Here is a 23680-nt window from a genome sequence, read left to right as displayed (position 1 = left end):
AAGAAAGAAGTTGTTACTCCATTGTGTGGATGTGCGTATATATATATATATATATAAAACACATCTTTATCCATTCATCTATTGATGGACAATTGGGCTGCTTCCATAATTATAATACTTCTATAAACATAGGGGCACATGTATCCCTTTGAATTAGGACTTTTGTATTTTGGGTGTATATACCCAGTAGTGTGGTTACTGGATCATAGGATAGTTCTGTTTTTAACTTTTTGAGGAACCTCTGTACTGTTTTCCATAGCAGCTGTACTGTCACATTCCCACCAATAGTGCACGAGGGTTCCTTTTTTTTCCACATTCTTGCCAACACTCGTTGTTTCTTGTGTTTTTGATTTTAGCCATTCTGACAGGTGTGAGGTGATAACTCACTGTAGTTTTGATTTGCATTTACCTGATGATGAATCATGTTGAGCATCTTTTCATGTGTCTGTTGGTCATCTGGATGTATTCTTGGGAGAAGTGTCTGTTCATGTCTTCTGCCCATTTTTTAAATGGATTATTTGTTTTTTGGGTGTTAATTTGTATAAATTCTTTATGTATTTTGGATACTAACCCTTTCAGCCATAAAAAAGAATGAAATGTTGCCATTTACAACATGGATGAAGCTAGAGAGTATAATGCTAAGCAAAATAAGTCAGTCAGAGAAAGACAAATACCATATGATTTCACTCCTATGTGAAATTTAAGGAACAAAACAAATGAGCAAAGGAAAGAGAGAGAGACAACATAAGAAATGGACTCTGAACTATAGAGAATGAACTGATAGTTACCAGTGGGGAGGTGGGTGGGGTGATGGGTGAAATAGATAATGGGAATTAAGATGTGCACTTGTGATAAGCACCGGGTGATGTATGGAACTGTTGAATCACTATTACTGTATACCTGAAACTAATATAACACTGTGTTAACTATACTGGAATTAAAAGAAAAGAAAGAAGTTGTTAATGTCAGATGTCACAGAGAGATTAAGTACCATATAGAACAGGTAAAATAATCAACAGCAGAATAGTTTACACTAAACTATATTGAGAGTTTATTTTTCTTGGGGTGGAGAAAGTGTAATTTATAATTACTCTCATTCATTATGAGCCTAGATTTTTGGAAGCTAAAACTGTGGTATTTCAGATTTAAAGATACTGCCTTATGACTGTCAAGTCGGGTGTTAACTTTATATCACAAAAATATAAAGTTCACATTGGTATAACAATATGAAATCATTCAGAGGTTTATGTGGATATATTTAAATATGCTTCTGTTTCTTTAAAATTAATTGTATTTTGTCTTTTTTTTTTTTTTTTAAGAGTTCTTGTCTCTTGGCAGTATCAATTGGCTGGGAAGGAGGTGTTTATGTACAAACCTGTGGCCACACATTACATATAGATTGTCATAAATCTTACATGGAATCATTACGGGTAAGTTGTATTTAAAGATGTATATATCTTTCTAGGTATTAAGTATTTTTATAGCATATAAATCCCAGTTCATCTTAGGTGATTTCGATTGCCATTTGAACTATGCAGCCTTGTGGTTCCTTGACCTCTTCAACTTTAGGGATTTCATTTTTTTATTTCACTTCAGCATATGATATCCATGGTAGTAATTTTAGACTTTGCTACTCTAGCTCTGAATTATTAAGCTTTAATATCCTACCATATCATTTTATTATATGATTATTCTTCAGATTCTCTTATTTTCATTCTCATTAGTGTGTTTTGTTTCTGACATCGAGATCTCTAGTCCTTTAATCCTTTGCATTTTTCCTAGCGTTAGTTCTTCCTTAGACTCACTTTTTTGTACTATGTCTATTCTGCTCTGAATAGCATTCATTTAATCCTCCTGCCTTGATTTGAGACCCAGGCAGCTAGCCCTGCCAGAAAAGTCATAAAACTAAGTGAAGTGGTATATCTGTAAATTTGTGGTTTCCTGTATAATAGTGGCTTAGACTAGGGTCACCAACTGTAGATATTACTTATCAATTCATTTACCTATCTTTTATCAGTTTCTTCTCCTAGTGTCTTCAGTAGCTATTCCAAAGCTTTGCCTCCCCTATCCCAGGTTCTTCACCTAAACTCCAAGATCCCTTTCCTCTCATCAGATTCTCTCTCTTCCTTTGTCACCAAGAAAACTGTGGCTTTCTGTCACATACTAAGCTTAGCTTCTTACTTTGCTTATTTATTCCCTGATAAATGAGTCTGCATCCCAACCAATCCTTTCTTTTCTACTCTTTGAGGTAGTATTCCTTCTTCTGTTCAGGAATAATTTTTCTGTTGATGCTCTAGTATTCCTTTCTCCTCTTCACCTCAGGGGCCTTGATCTATTATAAGTAACCTCTTTTTCTTCTATATCTTCAGTTTTTCTGCCTGTTCTGTCCTTTCTTTTCAATTCATAAAGATGCTCAGGTCCTGTCATTCTGAATTTCTTCCCTTGACTTTGCATTCCCCTGTAGCTGCAGTTTTTCTCTTTTTCTCAGCTCAGCTTCTTAAAAGCATGGCCTTCTCTATTTCCCAATTCCTAGCTCAGAAGCAGTGGATTCCTGCTTTTCCCTTCATATCCTTCCCTCTCATATTCAGTCACTTAGTAAATTCTACTTACTCTGTCTCTTAAATCTCACTTGACTATATTCTACTTTCATTATTCTTCTTTTTGTATATGGCTTCATCTCTAATCTTGACTATTGCAGTTGCTTTCTTATCAGCTTCCTTACTCCAAGTCTAATTTATTCACTACATTGATCTTTCTAAAATGTAAATCTGATGACATATGTCGTTGGCTTAAAAATACTTTACTGAATTCTTCCTGATGGGGTAAAGTTCACTCTTCTCTGAATGGTAGTCAAGGTACTTCATGATCTGGGATTGCCTGTTGCTTTAGCTTTATCTTTCATCAATTCAGCATTAATAAGCTAATTAATAGTTCCTTAGGCACATTATGCATTTTTCATACATCTCCAATCATTCATTCAACAAATATTTTACTCAGTGTCTACAGTGTTCCAGGTACTGTGATAGACATTGGGGATTCAACAGTGAATAAGACACATTCCTTCCTTCCAGGGGTTTACTATGCATTGCATGAGATAGAATAAATAGATAGTTGCAGTATATGTGTTAAGTGTTATGAGGTATACACAAGGTCTTATTGGAACATCTGCCGAGTGCCAGAACATTTAATGAAATATGGTGCTTGAGTGATGAGAGATAAGACTGGAAAAGTAATTAGGGGTCATACTGTAAACGACCTTGTGGTTCGTGTAAGGAATTTGAACTTTATTTAGATAGGTTCTTTACAGAGAGCCGTTAAAATCGTTAAAGACTTTTAAGCAGAGTTATGACATCTTCAGAAAGGTCATTGTGGCAGTTGTGTAGATGGTAGGTGATTATTGTGGGATTGCAGTAGAGTAAGAAAGAATGCGATCATATTTAGGAGGTACAAGGTGATAGTGGCTTGAGCTTAGTCATCGCACTGGAGATGGAGAAGAGCTTAGAGATTTGAAATATATTTAGAAAAAGGGTCTTTCTGGACTTGGTGAGAGATGGCATGTGCAGTGTAAGAAGGAGGAAGGAATCAAGGTGAGAGATAATTGTGGTCATTGTGAAAGATTTTGATTGGGAATAAGAGTCTCACATTAGGTGGATCATGGTGGCAACAGTATGATTGAAAGACTAGTTAGGAGAATTAGCAAAGAGAGTAGAAGGAAGAAAGTGGATGGAAGGACTAATGGGATTTATTAAGTAAATACTGGAGTGGAAGAAGACAGAAAGCTGAAGGAACTGTCATGACTCTCTTCTTTCTGAGGTAGAGGTGTAGCTTTATGCTTCTAGCGTAAAAGGAGCAAGGCTGGGGTAGATGAAGGGACTTGAGAAGTGAGGAGGTGGTTTGGAAAAACCACTTTGGAATTGGGTGAGAGAATTCTTCATAGGATGTTGGAGAAAGATTGCCAGGAAGTATTCAGGGCTTAATTGAGATGGAAACAGTTTGTAACAAGAAGTTATTTCAGTTTTTTAATTTGAGTGCGGAATTGGAGAAGTCATACACTGGATTAATTTTGTACGAAGGTTTTATGGGGTATGTATGATGGAAGGACATATGAAGGGGGAATGAGAAGTATTGACCAAACAGTTTTTGAGGTGGTACATCATGGTGTGTAGGCAGAATAGGAAAGGCTTGATAAACTGGGGGAGAAGGGAGGAACTAAAAGATAAAGGAGATAGGAGTTGGCAGTCAGACTGTAAGCTGTTTGGATTTAATATTTTCAGATATGGACAATTTGGGGTCATTTTAGAATAAGGGGGTGGTCATGGTAACAGGTACTGGAGTAGGGTGGAGGTCAGTGCCATAGGAGCTAATGAGGTCAAAGAGCTGATGGATTAAGATATAAGATAGATTGTCCCTATATACACTGAAGTAGCATAAGAGGGTTGTAGGACTTGGAGCAGTGAGGAAAACCAAAGTCTTCAGTGATTGAGGGCAGTGGATGACAGTAAAAAGGAAAGAAAAGGGTGATATCCCTAAATGACATGAGCCACAAAGATGGGAGAATGCAAAAGTAAAGATCTCAAGCCAGCACTAGAGATGAGAAGAATACTGAGGTGTGAGGGGTGTGGGAGAATGAGCAGTGCCTACCTGAGAAGGCTTCAAGAAAAAACCTAGTTTCAGTCAAGGCAAGGAGGGGGATCTAGCATTCTTTAAAATTAAGGCTGTAGGGGAGCTTATAGAATGTCCTTCAATGATCGGGACTCTTACCCCAACCTTCTATACACTCTTCTTGTGTATCTTTAAAACTTAGCTCACAAATCTTCTCTGAGAAGCCTTTTTTGTTGTATTTTTCACACTATTATTATAATTTATTTTTGTTTGCTTCTATATTGTTAGTACCTTAAGTGAAGATGTACCTTAAATCTTTATGCATCACCTGGCATAGCATTTGACACATGATAGGAGCTTAGTAAATATTTGCAGAATTGGATTTAAGAAGATGTGGTGTTACATTTTTAAGAACTTGAAAAAAATAAATGTCAAAAAGTAAAAAAAAAAAGTAGAATTCGGTTCTTTTAGTCAAAGTATTTGAGATCCAAATATAGTGAAATGAGCACTAAATTAAGAGTGGGGAAACTTGAATTCATCCTAACATTGTCATTACCTTTGTAACCATAGGCACATTCATTTTCTTCTCTTTGTATCCTTTTTTTCTCATTATTTTTGTCTTGTTAGTAATAATGTTCATATTGTAGCATTCATACATTTACATTAATGCATTAAAACATATTTTGAGATAAAGCGTTAGGTTAGTGGCAGAGTAAGAAAGAGACTGCTGGGAAAAAGAGCAATATAGTGGTTAAGACTACACAGTTGTAATGGCCTAAAAGAGCAAAATGGCTGTGTGGTGGTGTCAGGCAAAAGAAAGGAACAAATGTAAGAGTCTGGATTCCTGTGTTAAGTCCTCTGGTTGGTTAGCATGTATAGCGGTCTCTTATGAGTAAGAATTTCCTCCTAGGCACATATGCTTATGTGTCTGTGTTTAAAAAATTCTGTTTTCTCCTCTTCTATCAGAAACATCTGAAGGAAAGGGTGTTAAATTAATTCCCCTCCTATCACACTTACATTCTGAGTATCCTAACTGAATCTTTCCCCTATCCATTAAACCTAAACAAATTCACTGCATAAAGTCCAGTCAGTTGTGTTTGGCAGTTAGACAAAGACACATCACATTTTTTAGGCTTGATTTAGTCTCAGAAGTTGTCTATTCTCCATCAAGGATCATGGGCACTGAGAGAATCTGCCCAGTGGTCACCTATAGATTATAGAAACAGGGGCATGGGGTAAGGGGAAGGTGATCCACTGTAATGTGGCCTACTTTTTAAGTTATTCTTTATCTTAAATCTATATTACACATCAATTGCCTCATTATTTGACTGTTTCATACTAAGAGAAGGGGAAGATACTTCAGCAGTTCTTGGTGATAAGTGTTGCATGATTGCCATGTTCAAAGAAGTGATTTGATAAGCTTCAACAGTCAAATGAGAGACTTTATGTTTTTTTCTTCAAGTAACATCTTTTTAAAATTTCTTTATTTTTATTTATTTGTTTTTTTAAAAGATTTTATTTATTTATTTGACAGAGAGAGACACAGTGAGAGAGGGAACACAAGCAGGGGGAGTGGGAGAGGGAGAAGCAGGCTTCCCACAGAGCAGGGAGCCTGATGTGGGGCTCGATCCCAGGACCCTAGGATCATGACCTGAGCTGAAGGCAGACGCTTAACGACTGAGCCACCCAGGCGCCCCTCTTTCTTTTTTTTTTAATTTAAATTCAATTAATTAATATATAGTGTATTATTAGTTTCAGAGGTAGAGCTTAGTGATTCATCAGTTGCATATAACACCCAGTGCTCATTACATCAAGAGACTTTATGTATGACATATATTAGAGATTTTTTTTTTTGCATGGTTCATTTGTTTACTATAAAATGTAATGGTGTAAATTTTTTGTTTTCTTTAAAGGTGTGCATTATAAATCTGTATGTTTATTTCATCTTTTAGAATGACCAGGTTCTTCAGGGCTTCTCAGTGGACAAAGGAGAATTCACGTGTCCTCTCTGTAGGCAGTTTGCTAACAGTGTTCTTCCTTGTTATCCTGGGAGCAATGTGGAAAGTAACCTTTGGCAACGTCCTAGTAACAAAAGCATACAAGATCTCATAAAGGAAGTGGAAGAGCTGCAGGGACGGCCGGGAGCTTTCCCAGTAAGCATCAGTGTAAGGCAAAAATATGCTGGTAAACTCAGCTCTGCTTTCAGCTCTCATTTTCATTCCTTTCATTTTCATTCCTTTCTAAATTACTCTGGACCTTTAAACATTTAAAAGCAATTGCTTTTAGATGTTTTTCTTTTCTGTTTGTGGTTATTAAAAACAAAAATGAGAATAATGGAACAAATTATTACCAAAGGCTATACTTTTCCTTAGTCCAAATTGTTATACTTTTAATATACATCTTCCAGATCATGAAATCCTATAAGCTTAGATATGGTTAGACTCTTTTAAGATGTTGAAATCTTTAAAAACAAAGCCAAACAAATAAATTACATATATATGTATCTTACAATGTAAAGCATAGGCTAATCACTTAAAAATATGCTCATCAGGTATATTAGGATTAAGATGATACATTTACGTATACACACACACTTTATATATGTGTAATTATAGATTTACATACACTTCATGTGTGTATGTATCAGATAAACTATCATATACTTGATTGAACCATTCACTGTAAGTCAGTCTATTTTACTGTGGGATTTGGTGTAAGTGAACCCATCTTTTATCCCATCCAGTAGGATTTATTTATTTGATTTAAATATTTAAATATTTTACCTTCATTATAGATGTATGATACAGAAAGAAGTGATAGCTGTACCTAGTTTAAGCAATAAATTTATGAAAACTATTGACTTTTGAAACAGAAATTCGTAGTTAAAAGCTACTCAAAGATTTATTTCTTTGCAATTTCTTTTCTCAGTTGAAGACTAATTTTAGAGTCTGTGGTTTTTTTTCTTTTATAAATCCAAATTTTTATGTGTTTAAAATATGCTTAAAGCAAGGGACATCAATATTAGTCTTTGAGAAGTGAACTTAAATGAAGTCAGATTGTTTATAAACATGAAAACTGTTCTAAAATATTAATGACATCTACTCATCTGTTTAGAATATAGGTTTGTGTGGTTAGTTCATGGTTAGATTATAGGCTAACCAATCACAATATAGAATTAGGATAAAATAGAAGATATTTCTTGATCTGTTTTATCTTTGTGCACTAAATGTATTTATAGTGGATAGCTCATGTACATCTGTTTTAACTTTTTAACTTTAATTTCCTAATGTATTCATATGATAAACATTGTAGTGTTAGACTATATTAGAGAAAATGAATATGAATAAACTTTATATGTATGTTTGCATTTTTTACAGTCAGAGACCAACTTAAGTAAAGAAATGGAATCTGTAATGAAAGATATCAAAAATACCACTCAGAAAAAATATAGAGACTATAGCAAGACCCCAGGTTCACCAGACAATGATTTTCTCTTTATGTATTCTGTTGCTAGGTAGGTATACATGGTATATACTTTAATATTTACTTATTCTGAATAGTTGGTTTTTTGTTTTATTTGTGCCATTAATATTTATTTGAAGAAAGGATGTGTATTTTTTATGGTGGTTGAAATTATGGCTAGTTTTAGAACCTTCTCAAAGGATCATAAAAATGTAGGTTTTCTTCATTTTCTGAAGAGTTTTTATTTTCATGAAATATTGGGTGAAGTGTTATTCTATATTATAGAATATGTAGGAAAAAGTGTATTATTAACATTTTGGGACAGATGTCTACCTCAAAGCATGTGAGTATTAAATATGAAGGGTCTTGTTAAGAAATCACTGTTCAAGTCCTGTCAAAAAGTAATAATACTGAAAACAAAAACATTGTAATATGTTAAACACTTTTAATTTGTTTTTAATTTATAAGTAAGAAGAACTTATTTTGTTTGCCTTAAGCTAGTAAAATATCTAGTTATATCCTGTAGGTGGTTTAGAAAATCAGATAAGGGAGATGGAGCAAAAGATCAGGCAAGTTCTAAGTTTCTATTAGTAGCTAGCAGGGGGCTCAAGAAAACAGGTAAATACTCCTCATCTTTCAAATTAGGTAGGATTAGTCTAATTGACTGAGTGGGTGTTCAGTACCTAAGAAATGGTTCCAAACAGGGATTTTAGAAAACTTAATTGAATGAAAATGGAGAACCATAAAAGAAGTAAACAGGGAAGAAGCAGGCACAATTAGAAACTTGTAAACACATTCTGCCAGAATTGATGTTGTAGACCGCTGGATATCCCTAGAAGCATACTTTTTTGTATCTTGTCCCAAGTAGTATTATAATAGGTAAGATTTAGAGAGATAATGTAACTTGAATGTCATGCAGCAAATTAGTGGCACGTAGTACTAGAACTCAGATCTCCGAGTCAAGATCTATTGTTCTTTCAATTACTGTCCTCCTTTTTTCTCCCCTGTATTCATCTTTTATAGGTCATATGTGCATGCAGTTCACCAGGGCCAGTCTCTCTGCCCCATTCATGGACCAGAGGGTAACAAGAGTAAATGAATTATATGTAGTCTTTAGAATCCAGGAAACAAGGAACCAGATTTAGGAATATTGCAAGCAAGTTAGAGCTCAAGATAAGGAAACATTAGTGTTTAGTTTAAGAATGCAAAAGCTGGACATGGATTGATGTAAAAGGATCTAATGGATTGGGAAGTAACTTTCTAGTCTGCACATTCCTAAACTATTGTTGTTATTTATCCAGAATGCTTCAGAGAAGATATAACAGTTAATTCAACATTTTGTGTCTGGAGAGTTACCAGCTGCATACTTGGAATAAAATACACTTTATGTGAAAACTAAATTGAGTATGATTTAATTTTGCCATGGTTTCAAGGTTTTAAAAAACTTCTATACAATGTTGTAGTAATAATGTTGTAGAAAATTGAGATGAATGTAGACCAACTCAGTTATGCCATGTATATATGTGTCTGTTTATATAGATGTATATGTGTTTGTGTGTGTATGTGTATAAATACTATATTTATGTTGCTTATGTATTTATGCTTTTTACTTTCTAAGGACTGATCCAGTAAGAAAATTCTAGGTGAATAGGAATGATCTGTCCATGGAATTTTTCTATATCATAATAAATCAAATAACTTGATTTAAATTTAGTTTAGTGGAAGTTTTAGATTCCTATTTCTTGAATATATAAATTCCTATTTTCTTAAATATATAAATACCTTATATATACCTTGCTGTGGTAATAGGAGACTTTTTAGGTCAATGTATTTTGGTTTTTCTCTTTTATTGAGAAACAGGGACAGATATCAAATGTTATTTACTGTGGTGTATATAGAGAAACAGAAAATGTGTTCTCTCCTCCCATTTTTCTCTGATTGCTCATGATAAACTCTAAAGCAACAAGATAATGCTTCTGAAAATGAGAGTATGTAACCCTTAAAAAACTTTGGTTAAAGTTACCCAGGCCATTGTGAAGTTCTCACAGTGAGATTGCATGCCTTCTCTAAGTTTTACTTAGTTATTAAAAAGAAAACAAAAACAAAATTAGCTAAAAAATTAACAAAAACATGAATTGGGGGAAAAAAGGATGTTGTATCCTATTTGAATAGTAATTTTCTCAAGGTAAGAGACAGGTCTTTATATATATCTTATGCCTAGCATATAACCTTATTTCATAAATACGTATGATTACAGATTATGATTATTTTCGTGCCTAAAAGGTAGGCATATTTGATAATATTTAAAATGTTTAAATGTTTAAGTGAAATATTTAGAAATAAACTTATTTCGAGTTATTTAACTTTTGAATTAAATATTGTGATTCTTAAATGTATTAGAATTCATTAGAATGTGCACATTTATTTGTATTTGACATTAGAAATTTGAATGGAATACAACGCTTGTTTCCCAGAGCTGAATTTCTCCCCACTGAATGAGTAATTTAGTTTGCTCTTCAGGGAACTTAAATTTTTTGTTGTTCAGGAAAAAAATATTTCTAGTGGTTAAGTAACCTGTAAAGCTGTTAATTTTAATAATTAGAGGATTTTTTGTTTGTTTTGTTTTTTGGTTTTTTTTGTAGGGCAATTTATCTCTTTGTTTTTTATTTTATATGCATGGTAAAGCCTTGGAGGATTTTTTGAGGGCAGCAGAGAAGAAGTTGTTGGAATGATATCTTTCTCTTACATTAAAATTAATCAAAATTACTATATTCAAGTTTTATTGTATTTCCAAAAAATGGTCTGTTGCAAATACCAGTCGTTCAGATGGATTATGGAAGGTTAATTTGGGTGAGGAAAGCTTTCCTCAATTAAATACCAATTCATTATTTCTTTATTGAAACAATAAATGACACTAATTTTAGTAATTGACTTTTCCAAGGATTTTGGACTCATGTTACATATAGCCTAGAGGTATTGGTGAGTAACACTTGGCCTGTATATAGTGAGAAACATGGAAATGAAAAGAAGATGAAACATGAATAACTGAGATGTAGATGGAGAGATATCTTTAAGTCACAGTGGGTAAACTGCTCAGTAAAGTGAGTGCAACTTACTTTACATATTAGTTGCATTGTAAGTTTAAACTTTACAACCTAAGTATGTTCAGAATAAAAGGAATGCTTGCTAAAATACCAAATTATGAATCCTTTTTAAAGCCAAGAAATTCTTTGATAAAGCACCTCCCCTTCCCCCTCCCCCCCTTTTTCTTGTTTCACTGCTGGATTTAAGGGAATAGAAGGAAGGGTCAACAAAAGAAAGAGAATAAGCCATGGGGACTAAAGAGAATCTTATCATTGGTTCCATACCCAAACAAAGAGATTTCTGGTTCCTAAGGTGTTTTTGAGCACTTTGCTGTGTACCATCAGGGATTTAGAAGCTTTATCTGAAATGGTCCCGGCTCTCCAGGAATTTATTAGCATTTAGTTGGAGAGACAAAACCAATATACGTCAACCTGTATAAAACAGAATATAGTTTGTTTTAAAAATATCATATTGAAAAAATGCTATAGAACTTTAAAAGGGAAGATGAACAAACTGAAATATAAAGTATGTGGAAATGTTTCTTTCCTGTCTCAAGAAAAGGGAATTAGTTCTCTCTAATTCCTGGAAGAGTTAGAGCTTGAGCTGAATCTTGTATAATATAGGCTATGGTACGGACAAAGATATTTTTTCTCTCTGAGATGTTGAGTAACTTGCTTAACCAGTAAGTGGTAGGCTCAGGCCTTGAACCCACACTGATACCAGTGTGTGTTTGAGTGTCTCTGTGTGTGCATGTGTATACACACATTTGTTTTTCAAATTATAGTTCTAAAAATAGAAGTTCATATCAAAGGAGGGTGGAGGGGAGTAGAAGGGAAAGCAGACCTTGGTCATGCAAAAAGAAGCTGGAGCATAGTTGGAGTTTTTAAATGGAATATGTAGGTGGGCACCAAGATAGTTGTAAGCAATCTTTCTCATTATTGTTTCAGTTACAGAGATTTTTTTTCTTTCCAAACTAATTTGAATGGATTTGTGTTAGGAATATAAACAGTAGAGTCTACTTTTCTCGAGAACAATCTTTATTTTTATATCATCCATTCAGGAGGGCAGAAACAGAATATTGTGTTGAGATTTTCAAGAGTGAAGGAAGATCAGACATGGGGCGTGTGACACGTTTGTATGTTCGTTTCTCTAACAAGTCTCAAAGGGCCAATTTTGATGTAAATAAAATAAGGAAAAACTGAGGGTTAGGGTCTCTGACATATTGATTTTTAAAGTCCTAGATTATTACATGATACTAACCCTTTGGATAGGTAGGGGTTTTTTTTTTTTTCCTTTCTTTTTTAATGTCAGAAAGAATGTTTTTCAGGAGATTTTCTAACCATAATCTGAAACAATTAATTAGATTTAGTAGTTTTCTTCCAAGTATTCTTTAGAATCAGATTCCTGGTAACATGTTTGTCATCCTTTAAAGTATTTTATTTGATGATTGAATAAACAGAATTGTTCTTGTATTTATATTTTAATGAATATTTTTGCAAACTGTGCTAAAATAAAAGTTGACATTCTGGTTCTGACCTTCGTTTGTAAGAATTGATCATGTTTCTGGTTAGCTCTTTTAAAAGTACAATCTAGGAAATCTTAGTTTTTATAAGAGAATATAGCCGTTAATTTTTTTCTACAGATTAGGCAACAGAAGATTTGTGAAAACAAAATATATTGATCTCATTTATATTCCCCTGATGAAGGAACACATGCTGGTCTCCGCTCGCTTTCTGTCCACTAATATGAAATCCTTGTCCCTGCTTCCTTGCTGGTAGGTTTTTAGAAGTTCAGTGAGCAATGCAAATCGCCTGAAGGGTGGAAAATTCCCTTGTCACACAGATGCCCTTATCAGCAGCAACCAGATGGAGTTCTGAGCAGGAACATTATCAATGTTAAATTGCTTTTCCCCTACACCAGTAGAGAGGATTAAAGCATTCCTTTAAAAATGGGTGGCAAATGTACAGATTTAAGAATATTAATTTTGTTAACAGTTTGCATTTGTAAGTAAATATATGAAAATAATGTTTCAAAACATTTTGTGTTAAAAGTACAACCCAAACCAGTTCAAACTGTTTTGTTTTAAGTAAAATAGGATCATATTCTTCCTTCTTCCTTGAATTCATTTGCAGAGTAAGCTTGAAATTTTGCCTTTTTTTTTTTTTTTTTTTTAAAGACGGGGCTATCTCACTGTTAGTGTCAAATGCATATCTTGGATATAAAGTAGTTTATTCAGTTTTAGTAGTGGCAAATAAAGGTGTGTTTAAGTTTATTAATACTGTTGAAGTAAAAATACACGCATTTTATCATTCAGAATTTTCATTTATTCTGGCAAAATTCACTGGCTCTTTTACTGTATTTTTGAGTAAATCTTTAGATTCTGCAACAATTTGATTTTTAAAATGTCAATTTACTAATTATTACTAATCTGTAAGCTAATAATTGCTAAATATATTAGAATTTCAGATCTGTATGAACTTTTTTGATGTTTAGCAGTGCCAGTAGTTACACAGTGTACTTTAATAAACTGTAATTTTAGAAGTCCAAGAAGAGTCTCCTGTTAATTATATGTGTTGTTCATAGCTACTTTGATGTTAGTGATTTTGTTTAATACTGATGTCTAGATACCATCTAAGCTCCAGTGAGTGATAACCACTTCTTGATAGAAAAGTTGGTATGCCCTCATGTTTTAGATGACAGTATCCACTCAGTCACTAACAGTTGGGTACGAGCTCTTTCATCAGATTGACGTGCAGGTTTATGAAATGTGTTGCTGTTGTTTTCCCTAAGGCCCAGTTTTTAGTATTTGCCAACATTTGGGGTTTTGCAGCAGTTACATCATGATGTGTGCAGTTTTGCAGGTTATATATATGAACATATAAGGATAGATAAACTGTTTCCCTTTTTATTTCTAAATATCAGATAAACTATTATTATGGATATTCCATAAACTATTCATAAAGTTCTTCAACTTTATTATTTAGGTTAATTCAGACATATCGATAAAACAAATTAAAAAGTATTGCTTCAGCCTAATTGAGATATATTTTGATGCTTTACTTACAGAACCAATTTGGAACTTGAATTAATTCATCGGGGAGGCAATTTGTGTTCAGGTGGTGCAAGCACAGCTGGCAAAAGGTCTTGCTTAAGTAAGTAGTAAACAGTGTAAATTGAAAAACATTTTTATTTTAAAAACATTTTAAATTATGTCATTTTTGAAAGCCTATACAGGCAAAGTGGTCTTTTGATGTATTTTCAGATTCTTTCTATGTTACATATAATCAGTTTTAATAGTGATTATATGCTTTAAATGGCTAATCTTGTACTTAAAAGAATCATATGAATATTTAGCTCTTTCTATACTATGATTACTCAGTAAATAAATGCCATACCCATAGATCAGATTTACATTGGCTCAGAATTAAACAGTGTGGTATCCTTGGCTATAAAAAATTACCTTCAAACTTAAATTTCTTAAAAGAATTTTTACATTGTCTAGATTAAAGAAAATCTTTATATAAAAATAATTTGTGTTGCCTACAGATTCCTATAATATACAGTGCTGCTGTTAATTAATGAAGGCATTTGTACTGTATTTTAATGTGGACATTAAAATGTATTAAAATTATGGATGTTTGCTTTTATTTATGAATATAGTTTATATTGTAAAATGAACATGATTCTTCAATACTTTTTTGTAAGGGTAAGTTTGAGAGAAGTGTCATTTGGAACTTAATGTAGATTCTTCATGAATATGGTTTTGATGCTATCACTATTTAGTCATTGTTTAGAGAATTAGTGTGAATACTAGGGGTAATATTACTTAATGTGAAGTACAGCTAATTATTGGTCCCAAATCACTGGAGTTAAAATATTACCTAACATGATCGATACAGAAAATAAAAATGGTTTAAAATACATAATATATTATTTTGAAAAATGAATATATTTTCTTAAATGCTAAAAATATTAGTAGTTATTAAAAATTATCAACATAGGTTTTTTAAAAATATATGTGTATTTTTTTAAAAGATTTTATTTATTTATTTATTTGAGAGCGAGAGAGACAGAGATAGAGAGAGCACGAGCGGGTAGGGGAGGGAGAAGCAGGCTCCCTGCTGAGCAAGGAGCCTGATATGGGGCTCCATCCCAGGACCCTGGGATCATGACCTGAGCTGAAGGCAGATGCTTAACTGACTGAGCCACTCAGGTGCCCCCAAAAATATATGTGTATTATTGTGAAAAGATATATATGTGTTTTGGGGATGATTTCAAAGCAAAGGACTGATCAAAAACATCTTAAATTATTTATTTGATTTTAATTAATTTTTAAGTAGGGTCCATGCCCAGCATGGAGCCCAACATGGGGCTTGAACTCATGACCATGAGATAGAGACCTGAGCTGGGATCAGGAATCAGATACTTAACTGACTGAGCCACCCAAATGCCTCTCCTGGAATTTTTAATGTAACGATACAAACTTATGTGAAATTTCAACTGAGTTACTTTTAAAATTCTTACTAGTTGTATTAGATTTTGATATTTTTTTGGGTTATCACTTGATTCCTAGAAATGTAAGTTGGAAGTTATTTTTTATTGAATATTTAGTATTTACTCACTTTTGTATATACTTAAACCCTACTTATACCCGGTGCTTTAGTATTATGTTTTAAAGGAGAAATTGTTAATACATAGGAGTTTTAGCTTCTAGACTGAATTAGCAAAGACTGTAAATTCACTTATTTGAATTACCTTTTCTTATTAATTTATTCTTAATTATTGTTTGGCATTGGCTAATAATAGTCCAGAAACTGTTATATTAGAAAGTATTTAGTAAAGGAATTTCAGTCTTATGTTCAAAAGCTCTACTTCATTTTTTTCCCCCTCTGAGGTACTTAAATATATCCAGAGACTTGTAAATAACAAATTTATTCAGAATCTTAAAAATAGTAGTGTAAAATTCTAGCAGCAACCACTTCAATTATCATCCTTAATTTTAATTTAAATTATTAAATTGATAGTTACTTCCACTTTCATTTTTTATTTCCCCTTTCATGAATAAGCAATCATAATGTGCCAGTATAGAAAAGGTCCTGATGAAGATCATCCTAAATCTAAATTTAGTACTGTTTTCAGTTTTCTTTTTTTCTTATGATTTATGTTAGTCCTCCCCCCCCAAACTTTATTGAAGTATGATTGGCAAATTATATTGTATTCAATTGTATATATTTAGGTTGTACAACATGATGGTTTTTATTTTTAGTTTCCATATGATTTATTATTAATTGCTTATGCATTATTTATCCTAATGTAGAATATATTTTATGTTGTATAAAGCCCCACTGTTTTGCAAGTGTATAAACTTAATGTATTTGTTATTTACACAAGCGTAACTCAGACCTGATTTGTTGAACACCAGAACTTAAATTGATGGTGTGTCTTAGGACCTTAGATCAAATATTTCATTTTTTCATCTTCCAGTCGAACTTTAATGGTATTACTAAAAATTCTTTTTTTAGAGACTCCTCATAAGTCAGTATTTTCCCATTTCTGTTTATTGCTCTTTGTTACCTTTTAAATATCTTCATTTTTAAAGTTTTTTTTTTTTCATTATATTTTGGGGAAAGAGTAAGAAAATGTTCCACTAATTAAGCAAATGATATGGAACTTACACTTTTGAACAGTGTCCCATTACAACTTCTTGATAAAATTGAAGATTAGTCAAGAAAATATTTAATAAGTTTTGTCTGGAGCGGCTTGAATAATGCCCAATAGATAATTATGGACGAGGACACACACACACACACACACACACACACACACACACAGTTGAGAGCAGGAGAAGATTGCTTTTTCTATAACAACGAAAGCAGGAAAATATTACTGGCCAAATTTATACTGAGAAATAAAATAAAATTGTAGTGGTACAGTGCCATTCAGCACTTACATATTCAAATTTTTTAAGTATTGAGGTAAAATGACCAGTACCCAATTATAATAAATGTTCATTCTTAAATATGTATCTGGGAAATTTTCCAAGGTAAAAAATGAGCAAAATTAATTAACAAAGCAGCATAGTATGGTATTTTAATAATACCTAACATTTGTAGTTTTAAAAGTTTGTGAAATGCTTTCACATAAATTATTTAGTCTTTAGAATGACCTTGTGAAATAGGTGTTACCACTTTTTCATCAGAAAGGAAACTGAAATTCAGAGTGATTGCCTTGCCAAGTCATACAGCTGGAAAATATCAGAGCTTGCACTTGAACCCAGCTATTCTGACTCTAAATTTAGTTATGTAAGACATATCCCTTGCTTGTGAGTGTCCCAAAGGATACAGAACGTTTAAGAACTTTTACCCCTGGGCTTTAGTCAAAGACATCTTACTATATACTATTCCCTTGGGATCTTTCCAGGCTCTGCCTGCTAACACTTCTATTATTTTATCTATTTTCTTTTGTTAACTTTTCACTAAGATTCCTATTTTTGTTTTGGGCCACTCCTTCAGAAATTTTCTCAAGCCCTGATTCCTTCTTCCTTGGATACCAGTTGAGTTTTCTTTTATTTTTCACCAGTTTGCTGGCTGGTTCCCCCTTGTTTGAGATCATATTGAGCTGGTAAAATCAGTAACGCTTTTGGTGGACATGGCATTTGAACTAGACTATAAAAGATAAGTGAATTTAGGATTTTTATTGCAAATTGATATATACACTGATAAATACCACCAATTTTGTTAACAGTAGATGTAGGACAAAGCAGGTGCAAAAATTGAAGGCATAACTTTTTATTAAGAAGAATGAAAAATGAAGGGGGGGGGGGATTGGGGGGGAGAGATGAACCATGAGAGACTATGGACTCTGAGACACAAACTGAGGGTTTTAGAGGGGAGGGGGGTGTGGGGATGGGTTAGCCCGGTGATGGGTATTAAGGAGGGCACGTACTGCATGGAGCATTGGGTGTTATATGACGACAATGGATCGTGGATCACCACATCAAAAACTAATGATGCATTGTATGGTGACTAACATAACATAATAAAATTTAAAAAAAATGTTTTATTAAAATTAATTTCTTCAAGTAATTCAAAAGTAGATATGGAGCTCCATAGATTCCAGTGAAATTAATAGCACAACAATTTCTCAAGTAGAAATTGTTGAAACCAGTGGCTAGAGTAGGAGTGGAAGGAAGAGGTGTCATTTGATAAATTAATATTGGGGATAGTTTTTTAAAAATATCTATCTTTTGATAAACATCTTTCCATATCTTTGGGTCTAAGGCTTTCTATATATTACTATAGTTTAAGAAGCCACAGTTCACATCACAAATGAATTTCCTGATTTTATAGAGAGATCAAAAATTAAACTTTAGTCAAGAGAGGTTATGGCAGACCTTTGCTTTGACATTTTCATTGGGGGGGCTCTAACTTAATTTTGATACAATTTATGATCTCATCAAGAAATGATGCATGTGTTTTGTTATTCATAGAAAGCAATCGAGCTTTGATGTGTACAGGCAACTTAAAATAATTTTAATTGCTCGAAGAATGAACTTTTGTTGAATTCAGAGTTAGAAGAATTATTTAATGTTAATTTCATCCTACTGTAAGACTGCATAAAGATATTGTTGATTAAGATTGCAAAATTCCTCCTAAGTAGTCTGACCTTGTTCTTTAACAGTGGTAAATTCTGATGTCTATAGCTTATTAGGGTCTATTCTTAAGGTTTAAAAATTATGAATTCTACAAATAGGTTGAATCACAACTTTTGTTCTATTCTTTTTGTTACCCCATAACAAGAGGAAAATTTGGCCACCAAATCATTATAACAGTCAAAATGCATAAATTAATATAAAAATATGCAAATTGCCTCCTGATTCTATTCTTTATGAATAGGCAGATGATTTGGGAGCGAGCTATTTTACCTCATGGATTCTCTTCCTCGTTGTACCCAATCAGAAGATTGTTGTAAGAACACAATTTCATAATGTATGTCAAGTCTTCATACATTATAAATCTTGATGTTACTATTTCTAGTACTTCAACACTACCTTTATCAAATTCGGGCATGGATATGTGGGTAAGGAGACCAGAAGCAAGATAAAAGTTAATTTTTAGCTCAGTTTTTTTTTTTTTTTTTAAGGGCTTAACAGATGTTCTGTTGACCTGTACAGAGATGAGATGAGGTGATCAGAATGGGATTTATTAGCAAAGATTGATATAGTTTATCTATTGGGAACAAAATACTTTGTTAATTTGGGGAGGCCTGGGTTAGAGGGATAAGAGTGTGGCTTGAAAATTTCAGCTAAAAGGAGTGGCTTTATTATTTAGAGTCGTTCTGAAGGTTCTATGTTTTGTGGCCAGGTAGTCAGGCCTTCCTGAATTTATGATTTGTGTATTCCAGGAACTAGGTACCACAGATAATAATTTCCACTATCAGGGTGTAGGGGGCATAGGGGCCCTCAGATCTTGCTAGGCTTAGGGCAGGGCAGCTCCTTTCTTCTGCAGTATGATTAGAACTCCTGCCCCTCAGTTTAAATGAGGTGCTCAAATTAGACCTGAATTCATGGAGTGTGTCCTTTTTGATAAGGAGGAAATTGGGATTCTTAAGAACCAATGTTTTCTTTACCTTTCCTGTGACTACCTATGTGTGGGAGCAGATTTGTGCCTCTCCTCATATTGTTCCAAGCAGTGTTGTAAACGTGAAGCAGGAGGCTGCCATTTAAACCTTAAAAGTAGAAGGAAAACAGTTCCATGAAATTAATACTAATGCTATGATACTTGAGGTCAACCAGAGAATGATGGCACAGTGTGCCTGGGAATGGAGACACAGGAACTCCAGGAGGCAGGAAAGGAACGCAGCATGGAAAGCAGGAAGGTACTAAAGATAGCTTTTTCCTTTCACATTTTCCCATACTCACATGGGGGACTAAAACCTCACCTAAGTAAGCAAAGCTCTGCTACTTTATCCCTAAACTTGTCTGTGCCTTTATTGACTAGAAGCAACATAGGATACAGTGCTGGAAGGAGCACTGGGTTGGAGTTAGAAGATCTGGATTCTAGTCATGTTTGTTATCTTTTGGATTTTAGGAAAGTCACCTAATTTTTTTTTTTTTTTTTTGCCATGAGGTGTGTTTTATTTTCATTAAACATACAAATAATTTGCTATAATATCCCAGGGCAAACCGGAGAATTTGGCAGTCCGATTGGGGGGGGTCCCCTCAGAGACCCGCAGGCCGGTGGCGTCGGCACGGAGTGCCCGGGTTCACAGCGCAGCTTGTCGCTCGTGTCCATCTTGCAGGTGGCTCTTCTTCCTCCACATCACGACTGGGGTGTCTCGAAGATGACGGGGGCGGGGAATCCTCTAGGTTCTTAGGAAATTTCACTCCGCTTCTCCTGCTCAATGGTCTCTTTGGTCGGCAGGGTGTTCTTCTCCTGCATCTCCGTTTTCTTCAGCTTGGCCTTATCGAAGCTGGTGATTTCCCCCATGTCCGGCTTGTCTGCCACTTTCTTAAAGCGATCCATGGAGTTCCGCTCCGAGCCCAGCGCCTGGTGCTCCCACTCGCGTTGCTGCAGCAAGAGACCAAGTCACCTAATTTTTTACCTTATTGTGAAAATGGGGATGATCATAGATGTGCTATCTAATAATGTATCTATCACGGTTAACTTAAAGATCAAATAGTAATAGATAAAACTCAAAGTATATATATACACACATACTAACATATAGTTTATATATGAAACTGAAGTATTTTATATATATTATTTTATTATTACTAAATTTTTTCTTCACCCTTCAAAGTTCCTACCATGACTGACACTTTATTCCCTGCCCTACCTTCCATGGAGTGGTGAGGAGTAGGATGGGGCAAGATGAGTCAGCTCCTGTCACCCCATGGCATGAACCTCCTGTTTCTTGGGAACCAGAGCTGCAGATCTTCCCTTCTTAGAGTTGTTCCCAGACTTCATTTGAGGAGCCATCTCCCATCTTTCTGCAGCTAATTTCTCAGGAGTGTGTAGATGAACCAGGGTTAGCTGACTCAGCTGTGAGAGGAGTATATTCACACCTAGTATATTCACCTTGGATAAATTGGTTAGAACCATTTCCTTACTTTGATTGATGAGTTACAGAGAAATTGAGATTGTTTTTCCCCCATGGTAGTTCAGAGAGTCATTTGGCTAATTGAGATTTTTTTCATTGACAATTACTTAATCAGTGATAGCTGCACTGATAGGACTAAAATCTGGAATGACCTGAAATGCAGGCCCAGTTAAGTTTACTATAGATAAATTTTAACAGTGGTACAATTTAACATGGAACCAATTTATAAAAGTTTTTAGGACAACTCTTTTAACATATACTTCTGTCTTAATGATATGAGTTCTACTAAGAAATAATCTACCAGTTTTAGATTACTAGTTATTTTAATATTGATAAAGATAGAAGGGATTGTTAAGGCTTACCTTTTTGTTCCAGCTAAGAGTTCTTATAATTAAATCATAGGGTTTTTTGTTTGTTTGTTTTAAGGACAAACCAGTCTTTCAGTGGTGTTTCTATTTTAGTAAGGACATGTCTGTCTTGTGATTAAACACATTATAATACTTTAGACTTGTCACAGTTAGAAAGAATTTGATTTGGTATTGCAGAAAATAGAATTCTTTGTCCCATGTGAGTTGTCAGAGCAACCAGTGTGGGGAAGAAGACGGTGAGAGCAAGTAGGTCAAGCACTGCTCTAGTAGTTAGAGTTGAGAGGTCAGTCTCTTTGGGGCAATAAAATTAGGGCTGCTTAATTGGCCTACTTCTTGGTTACTGAGCCAGTGTGTCATGACAAAAAAGGAAGAGTATAAATCCTTCATGAATTTTATGCTTATATTGTATGATTTTTTTCATAGGACTGTTGATTTATTCATGCAATATTCAGCATACTTAAACAAAATCCTATTATATGCCAAGCACTGTGCTAGCCTACGAAGTACAAAGAAGAAGGGACACAATTTTCTTCTTCAGGGATCTTACCATTAATGGGAGAGAAAAACATGTGAAAATAATTACTGGACTATATAAGAGTGATAAAATAGAGTTAACTCAAGGTATAGAGAATGTATAAAGCAAGGGATGATTACATCTGTCTCAGTTATGGTATTAGAGAAAACTTTACAGAGGAGCACTTGAACTAGCTCTTGAAAGATGAATCAAGTTTGCCTGGAGAACAAGAATGTACTATTCTGGGCTGAGAGAACAGCTTGCAGAGACAGAATGAGACAACATGACACACTGCGGAATACTTGGAAAGGAAAGGGAAGAAAAAGAAAGGAGGTTAAGAAATAAAAGATAGGGGTTATCTCATGAAGGGCTTTCGAAACCTATTCCTTCAGTGGTTCACCAACCAGTTATGAGATAATATGATAGACTTATTGTTTACAGGGATCGGGAGAGAGTGAAACAAAAGGCATGAAGCTGAATGAGCACTCTGTTGAGTAATCCAGTTGAGAAATGATGTAGCGGTGGAGTGAAGCAGAAGAGGATGGATCATAGGAGGTAGAACCAATAGGATTGGTAATCAGTTGGCTATGGAGGGCAAGAATGTGGGATTGAGTCCCCAAGTTTTTTTGTTTGTTTGTCTTTGTTTTTGTTTTGGTGTTGGTGTTTGCAGGGGCAGTGATGTCATTCCCCTAAATAGGGATTATACGAGGAACTGAACATTGCAGCCCAGATAACATTGGGCTATATAATCAGTTTATTTTTGGATATATTGATTTTGTGGTGCCTGTTGAACATTGAAGAGCTAGAGAAATTTGTGAATTGTAAACTTGTAAGTAGACATGGAAATTGAATTTGGTGAAGTAGTATGGGCAGAATGAGAGGGAAGGAGAACTAAGAAGGGTTCCTTTTCCTTTTCTTGTGGAGAATGCTACCTTTTAGGGTTTAACAGAGGAAGAAGAATATGTAAAAGTAACTGAGAAAGAACTGGGGGGGAATCAGGAATGAGTAGTACCAAAAGTTCAGGGGAAGAGAGAGAAGAGAAGAGACTTAAAAATATATATTAATATTTTTTGTGGAGTGGTAGTTTTATGTGGAGACCTGATGTTTGTAATGCCGTAATTTCTAATTTTAATTGTAGTATCTCAAGTTTATAAGTATTAAATTTATTATTTGGAATTTATTCTTGCAAACCACATATGTGTATACATGTATGTAAGCACACCTATCTACATACTACACATATATGCAATTCCTATAACAGGCTAGAAAGGTGGTATTATTCCCATTTTACAGATAATAAAACTAAGGTCTTCTGTCCAAGGACACATGATCAGTACAGAACTTGGATTCAAATCTAGAACTTACTGGCTCCTACTAGACAGTGGTGCCTTGTATACATATGTTGAAATATAGCACACCTCTAAATAAATTTAATGGTGTTTCTCATTTCCAGAATGCTTTTATAAATGTGGGTCTAACTTTAGAACTGTAAAACATGTTGTTCCAGAAAAGAAATTATCTATTCTTTTTACTGTTGTTATTCAAGATT

The 23680-nt window shown here is 34.1% G+C and overlaps 2 protein-coding genes across 2 annotated transcripts in view; one reads left to right on the top strand and one right to left on the bottom strand.

Annotated features, from left to right (window-relative positions):
- UBR3 (ubiquitin protein ligase E3 component n-recognin 3) overlaps positions 1-23680 on the top strand; it is a 178567-nt gene that overhangs the window by 87446 nt on the left and 67441 nt on the right. The window contains exons 19-22 of the mRNA XM_032401120.1: positions 1320-1430; positions 6555-6767; positions 7980-8116; positions 14215-14300. Coding sequence (XP_032257011.1) covers positions 1320-1430; positions 6555-6767; positions 7980-8116; positions 14215-14300 — 547 coding nt within the window. The remainder of the gene's footprint in view (positions 1-1319; positions 1431-6554; positions 6768-7979; positions 8117-14214; positions 14301-23680) is intronic.
- LOC116634897 (thymosin beta-10-like) lies at positions 20247-20785 on the bottom strand. Its single transcript, XM_032408370.1, has one exon. It carries the CDS (start codon positions 20670-20672, stop codon positions 20520-20522), a length of 153 nt encoding a protein of 50 aa, XP_032264261.1. The 5' UTR covers positions 20673-20785; the 3' UTR covers positions 20247-20519.

Source organism: Phoca vitulina, unplaced genomic scaffold (genome assembly GCF_004348235.1).
Source record: "Phoca vitulina isolate PV1807 unplaced genomic scaffold, GSC_HSeal_1.0 scaffold1, whole genome shotgun sequence".
NCBI lineage: Eukaryota > Metazoa > Chordata > Mammalia > Carnivora > Phocidae > Phoca > Phoca vitulina.
The sequence above is the reverse complement of the archived record's forward strand: the minus strand, read 5'-3'. Positions and strand labels throughout refer to the sequence as shown.